At 52.7% G+C, this 12,705-nt stretch overlaps 1 protein-coding gene across 2 annotated transcripts in view; it reads left to right on the forward strand.

The window, feature by feature from the left end:
* Positions 1 to 515: 515 nt before the first annotated feature.
* LOC141977320 (junctional adhesion molecule A-like) overlaps positions 516 to 12,705 on the forward strand; it is a 37,186-nt gene continuing 24,996 nt past the window's right edge. Inside the window, exon 1 of one of the 2 annotated variants that reach the window (XM_074938737.1) lies at positions 516 to 628. In XM_074938737.1, coding sequence (XP_074794838.1) covers positions 571 to 628 — 58 coding nt within the window. In that variant the 5' untranslated portion in view covers positions 516 to 570. Of the gene's footprint in view, positions 629 to 6,698; positions 6,798 to 12,705 lie in introns of those variants that run through there. The other variant, XM_074938738.1, reaches the window with a different exon arrangement.

Genomic DNA, 12,705 nt, shown 5'->3' on the forward strand with positions numbered 1-12,705 from the left:
ACCTTGGGCCAGTGGGAGGAGGCTGCGTGCAGGACACGGGTGGGGGATGAGCTAGGCTGGGGGCAGCGCGGGGGGGGGCAGCTTTCTCCCAGCGGCCTCTCTGATTTGGGGGGGCCCCAGTCCCTGGGTGCAGCCCCGCCCCCATCAGCGCCGAGCGGGGGTCGCGTTCTTTGGCACAGTCCGGGCCAGTGGAGCGGGCTGAGGCCTCCGTCACCATGACAACCTGAGCCGCCTGGCGGCGGGAGGGCAGGGCCTTGGGGCGGGGACTAAGTTCACGGGGGCGAGGTGAAGGGCCCCACTGGTAACCAATCAGGGCGGAGCTGTTGGTGTGATAGCCAGTCAGGGCACAGGGCTGACGCCATCGACGACACCGTACCGGAATCCAATCAACACCTGGGGGCGGGGTGCACGGGGCGGTGAGCGTTGGCCGGGATCCAATGGGGGCACAGAGGGCGGGGCCTCACCTGGCGGAAGGGCGGGGCCTCACCTGCGGGCCGTGAGCCGGGTCGGGTGGGGCTCAGTCAGGCAGCGGCGGGCGTCGCCTCTCGGAGTTCCGTGGGTCGCGGGGCGATGGCTGGGCCCGGGGCGTGGGGCCGGCTCCACTTCGTGCTCCTCAGCGTCAGCTCCTGTGAGTGCCGCGCCGGGGGCAGGAGTGAGGGGGCTGGGCGGTGAGACCGAGGGGGCGGGGGCAGGAGGCGGTTCAGGAGCTTCACTTTTCATCAGCTCGGTGGGTCTGCCTGGCCTGATCGCGGTGGTGATGTTACATGGGGCTGTGTCTCTCTCTCTCTCAGTGCAGGTCTCAGAGTAGCAGCCGTGTTAGTCTGTATCCGCAAAAAGGAAAGGAGGACGTGTGGCACCTTAGAGACTAACACATTTATTTGCGCAGCATCCGATGAAGGGAGCTGTAGCCCACGAAAGCTTATGCTCAAATAAATGTGTTAGTCTCTAAGGTGCCACACGTCCTCCTGTTCTTTTCTCTCAGTACACTGCCCCTGCCCTCTCCTCTACCCTCCGCCCGCCTCACTGGCTTTAGCAAAGCTTTTGACACTGTCTCCCGCAGTATTCTTGCCAGCAGATTAAAAAAGTATGGATTGGCTGAATGGTCTATAAGGTGGATAGAAAGCTGGCTAGATTGTCGGGCTCAACGGGTAGTGATCAATGGCTCCATGTCTAGTTGGCAGCCGGTATCAAGTGGAGTGCCCCAAGGGTCGGTCCTGGGGCCCGTTTTGTTCAACATCTTCATTAATGATCTGGAGGATGGCATGGATTGCACCCGCAGCAAGTTTGCAGATGGCACTAAGCTGGGGAGAGACGTAGGTACGCTGGAGGGTAGGGATAGGATACAGAGCAGGGGGTCTCAACACGCTGCGCTGTGCGGCTCCCCACGGCCCCCCGCCTGCCCCCTGCCTACCCCGTGGTGCCGCGAGCCCCGCACTGCTCCCTGAAGCAGCCGGACCTGTGGCCTGGGGGGGAGAGGGCTCTGTGGGTTACTGTTGCTTCCAGGCACCGCCCCCCACAGCTCCCATTGGCTGTGGTTCCCCATTCCCGGCCAATGGGAGCTTTGGAGGAGGTACCTAGAGGAGCGGCAAGAGCTGCACCCCGGAGCTGTGTACCCCTCCCAGGGACGTGGTTCTGGCTGCTTCCTGGAGTGGAGCAGAGTGGTGCGGGGCCAGGGCAGGCAGGCAGCAAGCCTGCCCTGGCCCCGGTGCACGTCGTTGCCACCCTGGAGCCTCTCTAGGTAAGCGGTGCCGGGCTGAAGACTGCACCCCGCACCCCAACTCCCTGCCCTGAGTCTCTGCCACACCCCTCCTGCCCCCTCTGGGGGCCTCATGGAAGGGGTGGAGTGGGGGCGGGGCTAAGGGCAGCAAGGGCGGGTGTCAGTGATGCAACCCTCAGGCCAATGCACTAGTCCTCATGTGGCCCTCTTGCTCATTTGAATTTGAGACCCCTGGTCCAGAGTGAGCTAGACAAATTGGAGGATTGGGCCAAATGAAATCTGATGAGGTTCAACAAGGACAAGTGCAGAGTCCTGCACTTAGGACGAAAGACTCCCAGGCACTGCTACAGGGTGGGAACCGACTGGCTAAGCAGCAGTTCTGCAGAAAAGGACCTGGGGATTACAGTGGATGAGAAGCTGGATATGATTCAGCAGTGTGCCCTTGTTGTCAAGAAGGCTAACGGCATATTGGACTATATTAGTAGGAGCATTGCCCGCAGATCGAGGGAAGTGATTATTCCCCTTTATTCGGCACTGGTGAAGCCACACCTGGAGTATTGCATCCAGTTTTGGTCCCTCCACGACAGAAGGGATGTGGGCAAATTGGAGAAAGCCCAGCGGAGGGCAACGAAAATGATTAGGGGGCTGGGGCACATGATTTAGGAGGAGAGGCTGAGGGAACTGGGATTGTTTAGTCTGTAGAAGAGAAGAGTGAGGGGGGATTTTATAGCAGCCTTCAACTACCTGAAGGGGGGTTCCAAAGAGGATGGAGCTAGGCTTTTCTCAGTGGTGGCAGATGACAGAACAAGGAGCAATGGTCTCAAGTTGCAGTGAGGAAGGTCTAGGTTGGATATTAGGAAACACTATTTCACTAGGAGGGTGGTGAAGCACTGGAATGGGTTCCCTAGGGAGGTGGTGGAATGTCCATCTTTAGAGGTTTTGAATGCCCAGCTTGACAAAGCCTTGGCTGGGATGATTTAGTTGGTGTTGGTCCTGCTTTGAGCCGGGGATTGGACTTGATAGAGGTGCTTATAACAAATGCTGACTGCAGAAGGCTCCAGTCTGTCCACACAAAGAATCAATACTAATGTGAAGTTGGCTCCAAATTAAGTTGTTTGTTTAAGTGGGTTAAAAAGCACTTAAAACAAAGTAATTTTTCCTGTTTTCCTATAAAATGTATTTACAGATTTAATCTCTTTAAAATATTAGTAATAGGGACAATATGCTTGACTGTTAATGGTAGAGGTATCAGCAGGGTTGTCTCAATAGTGCAGACAGAGGGCAGGAGTTTCAAAAGGATGTAAAAACCTCTTGAGAAACTGGTGGTCTAGACTAAACAAGTATTGATAGGGTCCTGTTAGGACAGAGATCTTGCCTTTCGCTCCCTGAGCCTTTAAAATCCCCAGAGGGAGCGTGCCTCTCTTTCATAAACCTGAACTTCTCATCCGTTAGGGATGTAGTGACACAGTGGTTGTTGACCCAGATGTTGGAGGGGAAATCTCCTTTGGAAGTGCAAAGATCTCAGTAATTAGTCTCATGCAGGGTGGAAGGATAGCTTATTGGATAAGGCTCTGGACTGGGAATCAGGAGACTTGGGGTCAGTTTCTTACTCTGCCACAGGCTTCTGGTGTGACCTTGGCAAATCACTTAATCTACACTGTGCCTCAGTTTGCCATCTGTAAAATGAGGATAATAGTTAACTTCACGCTGCTGTGGAGGAAGATAAAATCCATTGGTGGTTGTGAGGAGCTCAGATATAACTACCTAGTTCTGTTTGTGCTCTTTGGGATGTTGGTGTTCTGGGGTGTGGATTTTGGAAAAAATCTTTTTATAGTGAATCTGAGTTCTTCATACATAAAAGCAAACCTCTGTAGCTCAGATTGGAGAAATGAGCACCACACTGCTGCTTCCAGTGCCTGGGTGGAAACGATGTGGCTGAGAGGCAATCCTAAATCCCAGTTTGCTTTTGGAAACTGTAAACTCAGTTATATCTCACTTACACCCTGGCGCAACCGTGCTGGTAAAAATCTATTAATGGATTTTAACCTGCTGCTGAACATGGCCAGAGGTGTGGTACAGACACAGGTTGGTGTTGGAAAAGAGGTGATCAGTCCCAGGGGCTATTCCCATGGGATTTGCCTTTTCCAGTGTAAGGGGAGTGAGGTATGCTGATATGGTAAAGCAAATTGAGTCCCCTGTTGCAGTGCTGACGGCTCTTGGGTTTCATCATCGAAGACTACCTGAGCCCTCTTGAATTCCATCAGTACGTCCATTTCAACTGAATGTTCTTAGTAATGTTGAACTGGTTGATACGTTAATTTTGGTCCATCCTGGATGCTGGAACAGCTGGCCGGTGTGGAATTCTAGCATGGAGATGTCAAGCAATTTGGGGCCCACGTGGCAGAGGAAGAACGTTCCTTTTTATAAGCGAGATCTTGACAATTAGCTTGTTATTGAAAGGAACTCCTTTCAAAGCTCTAGGAACTAGAAGGTACCATTAATGATTAGACCATTGTTCACTCTAGTCCTGTAGCCAATACCCAGTCCAGGGGCATACTCGGAGCTCTGTTTGTAGGCTGGTGAGGGCATAATGATGTGTTTGGGGAACAGGTGTGCAAAGGTTTTGAGTTGACAATCTGGTGATCCAAATAAGGGTTTGGCAGGGAGTTGAAGAGCGTGTGGCCTTGTCTACATTAGTCTTCTTTGGGAAATCTACCTGGGGGCAGGGTCAGATTAACCTTTTGTGGGCCCAGTGCCAAACATATTTGTGGGCCCCCATGGAGGCCGTTGAGCATGGCGTGGGCCAGGGAGGTCAGTGCCCAGAGCGAGGGGCCAGCCAGGGGCAATGGGGCATGGCATGGTGGGGGTGGCCCCGCTCCGTCCAGCCCAGTGTGAGGGCACTATTTACAGACTGGCAGTTGCAGTACTACCTGTTGGGGGCAGGCTCATGCTGAGCCCCCCGGCCAGCAACACCCCCCCAACTCCCTTTGCCTAGCGCCGCCCCCCCCGCCCACCCAAGACGTTGGCCACAAATGCACAGCACGCTGCACAACACCACCCCTGCCCAGCACCCGCTGGCCACAGCCCCACTACAACTGCTCAGCACCCCACACAGAACCCACACTCCCTAGTGCCCCAACACACACAGATCTTCCCCACCCTCTCACAGCCCAGCACCCCTCCCCTGCCCCGAGACCCATGCCCTGTCTCCTGGCCGAACTCACAGGCCCTGCTGGGAAGAAATTGTATCTGCCGGGCTGAGCCGGCAGCACAGCTTGGGCGGGGAATCACTCCAGCCCGGCCCTTCGGGAGTGGTGTCATCAGCCAGGCTCCCTCAGGACCCACTTGCTTGGAGGGGCCCAACCAAGCCCCCCACGCTGTCCTCCCCCCACAACAGGCCAAGACTGGCCAGGCTTCTGTACCAGTCCCAGGTGGCTCAGCTCCGGGGAGACAGGTGGGGCCCCACAGGAGGTGGAAGCAGAGACTGCCTGGAGCTGGAGGTGCACTGGGGTCTGGTCAGAGGGCAGAGAGGAGCCGGCGCGGGGGGCAGAGAGGAGCAAGTGGTGGGCAGGGGGAGCCAGCGGGCAGGCAGGGTCTCGGGGCGCAGTGCAAGCAGAGCAGGCTGGGGCCCCTTCTGAGCATGGGCCCGGCTACAACGCCGCCAGTGCTGCCATGGAAACCCAGTACTGCCTGCGGGGCTGTGAGCAGGTTTCAGGGGGTCCGCCAAGCATGGCTGGTGTTAGACTTGCTAGGGCCCAGGGCAGAAAGCAGAAGCCCCCGCCATGCAGGATTGTAGCCCTGGGCCCTGAGCTCCAGCATCTGTGGCTGAAGCCAAAGCCTGAGCAACTTAGCTTCGCAGTGCCCCTTGTGGGGTCCTGGGCAGTTGCCCTGCTTCCTACCCCTTAGTGCTGGCCCTGGCGTTTGTAGGGAGAGAAACGGCTGTAGCAGTACAAGTGGGCCATGGAATCTTTATAGCATGTTGAGGGGGCCGCAGAAAGAGAAACGTTGAGAACCCCTATACTGGGCAGGGTTAGACAAGCACCAGTGCCCTATCTATGCTGATGCTGCACTGATGTTTCTGGTGACATCAGTTCAGCAAACAAGGGTCTCAGCTGCTCTATCAGAACCTGCATTTTCTGAAGATGGTTTTGCCGCCGGTGGTAAGTTATGAACATGAGTACATGTGTGTACGGGGGGGATCTGTTGAGGCTATGACAATGGGACAGATATTTCCCCATCTGTCCCACACCGACCAAATGGCCACTACCAGCCGCAGCAGGATGCTGGGATATTTATGTTGCACTGTCCAGGAAGCTCTTGCTGTATTTGTCTCCTCTAATCAGTATTTTCCTTCCTGCACTCCTGAGGACAGAACTTGGTATTATCACCTACCTCATCTTCGTTAAGATAAATATGGCTTAACTCTCAATCCTGTAAGCTGGGCCTTCCAGACCCATCATCATTATGACTTTGCACTTCATAATGTTTTATGGAAATATGCTTATGAGTGTACATATAATGTAAATGAAATATGCTTTATGCAAAAGGTCTCTCGTAAGGTCTCATTACAAAGCGTATAATCTACTGAGTGTGTTCATTCTATGTAAAAAGAAAAGGAGGACTTGTGGCACCTTAGAGACTAACAAATGCATCCGATGAAGTGAGCTGTAGCTCACGAAAGCTTATGCGCAAATAAATTTGTTAGTCTCTAAGGTGCCACAAGTCCTCTTTTTCTTTTTGTGGATACAGACTAACACGGCTGCTACTCCGAAACTTTTCATTCTGTGTGTATGTATGTATCATTCTTGTATCTAAAAACTAGAAATATGAAGTATAACGCTGGGGTCCTATTGTAATTATGCAAAGTTTGGGCCTTTAATGGTGGTTTGGAATCTTGATGGCTCCCATTGATTAGGACAATTGGCTGTAAATGGCTCTGTTTACTTGCAAACCTTCCTGTGTATGTGTAGGCCAGCCCAGGAAGAATGGAGGCTGGGTCTGGGTGGCAGCAGGCTGGCGTGTCTGGCTCAACAAGGCAGGATTCTGGAGTCCCAAGCTGGCAGGGAAAACGGGCTCACAGGTCAGTTCAGCACATCAGGTGACAGTCCCAAGGGGGTCTCTGTGACCGAACCCATCACAGAGTCTTCCCAGTTTTTCCCCAGCATTTCATAAAGCAGAATGGCCATGGATCAGGTGCCCTGGATACCCACCTCTGCCTGCCTAGTAATGGATTGGACATGGGTCTGAAAAGGTCCCAGGAATGTCATTGACCTGACCTTGCTGGGCAAGTGAAGCTGCATTATGCAGGTCTGTATCCTTGCTTCTGCTTGGCAACCGTTCAGGGTGAAAAATTAAATGACTGGGTGACCTGAAACCATGGCAGCTTTAATTTTTTCGGCATGCCTGTTCCATTTTGTGCTGTTTGTAGTTTTAGAGCAGAATGACTCATTTGACCCTTCTTGGCATAAATATATGTGGTGGGCTGTCTGTCCCCACCCTGATTCTACATCCGCTTCTGGCACTGCCTGTGAACTAATAAGTACCCTCCAACTCCCAGGAACCAGCTTGTAAGGATTGTCATTTACTATGTGTTCGTACAGTCCCTGTCACAGTGGGGCCTGTCCTGGTGGTGTCATTTAAATGTTACCATAATATAAACTATAAATAATAATAGGTGGCTGTGTGGGAAGGGGCAGCTGGCAACTTAATTTTTAAGTGTACTGTGGTAGCACCCACAGATTCTAAGCAGGACTGGAGCCTCAGTGTGCCGGGTGCTGCACGAACAGCATAAGAATGGCATCCCTTCTAGTGCAAGAGCTTAGTAGTGTCTCTAGTTAAACTGGATTCTGCATCTGTCCTTCAGCAGCTTATCATTAGCTCTGTGCTGCGTGTCTTAATGGCCATGAGTCTCTGGTCTCTCTACTCTTTCTTTACAAAGCAAGCAGGCTTGGCTGAAGTGGCTGGTACAAATGCTCTTGCACTAATTTGTTGCAAAGAGATGGGTAATCAGTACCACTGGACAAGACTTGGAAGTTTTAAAACAGTGCGGGAGAAGCTTTTCCTTGTACTCCTATTGTAAGAGAAATTGGTTTCCCTGGTAGGTGTGTACTTTGAGGAAGTAGTTATTCAAACTGTTGCTCTGACCCTTGTCCTCCATTTACTTCAATTGCCGCAATATGCATTTCCTTGTCACTCAACCACACTAATTTCCTCACATCCCCAATGTGCCAACTGCGCCCCATTTCTGTGGGGATGCAGGAAACTGCAGGGAGTGCTGAGACACTTTGTAGGACAGAGACTGGGTCATGGATTTTTATTTTTTCCCCACCAAGAAATTGTTTGGGAAATTTGGCTGGGATTTCTGGTCCCGATTTTGCAGCTTCAGAGATTCCGATCTTGAGCTTACGTTACAAAGCTATCCCCTGCAATGTTGCTCCTAAAGAGAAGCTTTCCCTTCCCCACAGCAGAGGGAAGAGTGTATATTGAAGAATTAACAGCAGTGGAAAGGTAAAGACTGCAAGGAAAGCTGACCAAAAAGGACATCTGAACAAGTGGGAGGGTCTTACTGGAAGTATCTAAAGCTGACACCATGCCCCACAAAGTTGCTGGTTCATGGGCGACGCATGAGCATTGCCACATAGACTAGAGTAAGGCTGTGGCAGGCTGCTGATCATGTTGTGTCCCTCTAGGGACTGGGGCTGCATTATGCTAGGTGCTGTGCATGAGAGGTGGGCAGGAAATGGTTTTCCCGTCCTTTTTTTTTAGACTTTTTGAGACTTTTCCTGTTCTGCATCCGGGCAAAACTGAGTCCCTCTTTTCAAAGGTTTTTGAGAGACCAACTGACCCATCCCAACCAGAATAGCCAATATCCTGGTGGGTAGGGCACTTCCCCTGAGATGTGGGAGACCCAGATTCAAGACCCTGCTTTGCCATTCTCCTACATCCATGGTGAGTGCCTAACCACCAGGCTATTGGCTATTTGGGGGTGTCTCTCTCTTTTGTGTTTTGACTGGATATCCATCCTGGTCCTGGGAAACCTTTCCCATTAAAAAAAAAAAAAAGAGGAGTCCTTGGGGCACCTTAGAGACTAACAAATTTACTTGGGCATGAGCTTTCGTGGGCTAAAACCCACTTACACACAGTACATGAAAAGATGGGTGTTACCAAGTGGGGGGTCAGTTCTAACGAGACAATTCAATTAAAGTGGAAGTGGGCTATTATCAACAGGAGAAAAAATCACTTTTGTGGTATATGCCATCATGTGCCACCAATACCCCTCTGCCATGTACATTGGCCAAACTGGACAGTCTCTACACAAAAGAATAAATGGACACAAATCAGACGTCAAGAATTATAACATTAAAAAACCAGTTGGAGAACACTTCAACCTCCCTGGACGCTCAATAACAGACTTATAAGTGGCAATTCTTCAACCAAAAAACTTCAAAAACAGACTCCAATGAGAAACTGCAGAACTGGAATTAATTTGCAAACTGGACACCAATTGGACGCCAATTCTCCCTCCACCCTTTACTGATTACAGTCAGTTCATGGTAACATCTTTTAATTAACAGCTTCCTGTTTTACACAATCATAGGCACCGATTTCCCCTCTGCCTGGTGGGTGCTCGACACCCCCCCACCTCTTCACGCCCCTGCGCTGTCTGCCCCCAGTCCGCCCCCTTCCATCAAGTCGCCGCCTCTTCTCTGCCTCCTCCCCTGAGTGCGCCAGGTCCCCACTCCTCCCCCTCCCTCCTGGAAAGTTCTAAGCGCTGCCAAACAACTGTTAGGCAGCGGGGGAGGGGGCGGGGGGCGGGAAGTGCTGGGAGGGAGAGGAGCAGGGATGCAGTGTGATCGGTGTGGGGGAAGGAGAGAAGGGGGCAAGGAGGGGGGAGCTTGGCTGCTGGTGGGTGCGGAGCACCCGCTAATATTTCCCCATGGGTGCTCCAGCCCTGGAGCACCCACGGAGTCGGCACGTATGTCCACAATCTATTCCTGGCACAGCTGAGATGGCAGCTGCCTGGGTGGAAATGTGTGCCTGCATGTTGAGAGAGTGAACCATCTCAATCCTGTTTCTTACGGGGCAGATTGGTTGAGGCCCCTTTGAAAGTTTGCCCCCAAGATCTTCATACCTGAAGGGTTATAGAGCACAGGGCAGACTTTCATTTTCTTCCTTGAGTGACTTTTTAGGTGCTTCTTAGTTCTCTTGTGCTGGAGGGGCTGCCTTAGTGGGCTAAGCCCTTGGGTTTAAAATACCTACTCCCTGGAGCCCCAGGTTCAAATCCTCATGGGGGGGGTCAATGCAGCCCCTTGTCCTTCCAAAATCCTTAGTTTCACTTAGACCTGGTATTTCTTCCCTCTTAGTGCAAGAGAAGGAACATATGCTGCCCAGGCTATGGTCTGGTGTGCCATCACAATTCAGGTCTTGCAAAGCCCTCTAGCAGATCCTTGGGGAGACCTGAGGTCTTTGGTATTTCAATAATAAAAAACCCCCCAACCTGCTATTCTGAAAAGCTGTAACCTCTTCTTGCACAGGAGCAGCAAGGGGCAAAAGCAAATCGCTTGTTCTGTTCTGTTTCACAGCTCACCTTTAAAGATGAGTTGTAGGCATACTGGGGTGGGGGTAAAGCAGAAGCTGCAGGGAGCTGGTTGAATTTGTCATGTTGCCTTACTCAGTGCAGTCCCCGAGAGAGAGTTGCTGCATCTCCTAGCTCACTAGGAATTGCACCACCAGCTCAATCCACCAGCCTGTGCTTCGAGGATCGTTCTAAACACCCCCAGGAATGCTCAGATCAGTGCTTGAATGCATCCAGCACTGCTGTGTTTGCTTAGAGCAAGGGTAGCTGCCAGGATCTGGGGCAAAAATTGGGGATTGGTCCTGCTTTAGCAGGGGGTTGGACTAGATGATCTCCTGAGGTCCCTTCCAACCCTGATATTCTATGATTCTATATGTATCTTGGATTAGGTCACTCTGCACTGGCAGCAGTGTTAGTGTAAATGGAAAGTGCTGGCAGAACAGCTGTGTCCTTACAGTTGGTCCCCTCAGTGCATTCATGCAGTGCTCTTGTGTGCCCTTTCAGTGACCACTCTGCACGTTGTCATCTGTACTCCTGATTCCACACGATTTGAGCTTCTGCAGCTCCTGTAATCGTAGGTGCAGTAGAATTAAGATAGGTGCAGTCTATTTAGCTTGTTAAAGAGAAGATTAAGCGGTGCTTGGATCATGGTTTATATGTGCCCACTGGTAACACAACACTACACAGGTTCCTCCTGGGGGAATTTTATGCCGCTGCGTGTGCGCAGAATTCATGTCCCCAGCCGATTTCTTTGCTTCCCTGCAGAAAAATGACTTTCTGTCAGGGAAGCTGCAAGAGCAGTTACGCACCACTCTTTAGCTGTGCAGATACATTGTTTCAGGCCCCCAGAGCAACTGGTGGAGAGGTAAATTGCTGCAGGGCTGAGGACACCCCAGCCATTGGCTCCTACCCTGAGCCAGGATCAGCTGCTAGTCCTGGCTGGGCTGGAGCAGGGGAGGATGGGATTTCCTGTTCCCCTGCAAGGAGTGGCTGGAGCTGTGTGAGATCCCCTTCCTCTCTTCCCCCCCTCCCCTCCCCCCAAAAAACAACCCCTGCCCCAGCTGCAGGAAGCTAAGCTTCCTGCCCCCATCGCTCCTCAGCTGTCGGGTGAGGGGTCACTGTACGGGGAGCTGCTCCCCCATCCGCCCAACTCCTGTGCATCTGGACCTCCCATACCCAGACACCCCCGCCAAGCCTCACCCCGTACACCCAGAACCCCTCTAGCCCTCCATACCCGAACCCCATCCCACTGGAGCCCCCCTGCACCCAGACCCCCTGTCTCCGGACCCGAACCCAGACCACGCCCCACTGAGCTCCCTGCACTCAAGCTTCACCCCTTTGCGCCACCCTGAGCCCCCACATCAAGACCTCCATGCTACTGACCCCCAACTAGCTGCACCCAGACCCCCACCCCACCAAGACCATACCCAGACCCCTCTGCTGAGCCCCAACCACTTTCACCTGGAAGCCCCCTCAGAGTCCCATTGCCCCTGCACCTGGTACCCCCACCCTCCAATGAGCCTCTGTGCATCCAGATCCCCCCCCACCTAACATCCCCTCTCCCATTGAGCAGCCTGCACCCAGATTGTCCCACACAGAATCCTTTCACCCCACACCTGGATCCCCCCACACTGAGCCCCTCCACACTCAGATCCTGCCTGCCCTGCACCTGGCGCAGAGGGATAGCTCAGTGGTTTGAGCATTGGCCTGCTAAACCCAGGGTTGTGAGTTCAATCCTTGAGGGGGCCATTTAGGGATCTGGGGCAAAAATTGGGGATTGGTCCTGCTTGAGCAGGAGGTTGGACTAGATGACCTCCTGAGGTCCCTTCCAACCCTGATATTCTAGGATTCTAGGAGGGGCAGGGCCCCAGGGTGTTTCTGGGATAGGCCCAGGCCTTGTGCTGCGTCAGGGTCAGGTGCAGCCTCGGTGCTGCGTCAGGGTCAGGTGCAGCCTCGCCACTGAGTCTGTGTCCTGGGGGTGAGCAGTGTGGAGGCTGCAGGGTGATCTCCCACCTTCGTACAACCAGTGGCCTGTGCTCCCCACTGCCATGCTGGTTATAAGGCCCAGTCTACAGAACAGCCCTGTCACTGGTTCCGGTTACAGCCTAGCTTTCCCTCAGAATAATCAAAGCATGATTTACATTTGGTGGCGTAGACTGGATCTTGGCTGATCTTGGCTGTTCCCGATGGGCTGTGTAAGAGCATTCACAGACAGGGCTGAATGCTCCCAAGACCTGTCTCTACTACAAAGCGGAGCCATGATTTAGCTGTCACCCCGGTGTGGTTGTGGAATCAGTGGGGCTTTAGATTGTGAACTTCTTGGGGAGGAACCATGTCTTGTAAACTTCCCCCATGATTATGACACTGTAGAAAGCCACCCCTTGTGAGAAGGGATTTAAGAATTAGAAGGGGA

This window comes from Natator depressus, chromosome 24 (assembly GCF_965152275.1).
Source record: "Natator depressus isolate rNatDep1 chromosome 24, rNatDep2.hap1, whole genome shotgun sequence".
Lineage (NCBI taxonomy): Eukaryota > Metazoa > Chordata > Testudines > Cheloniidae > Natator > Natator depressus.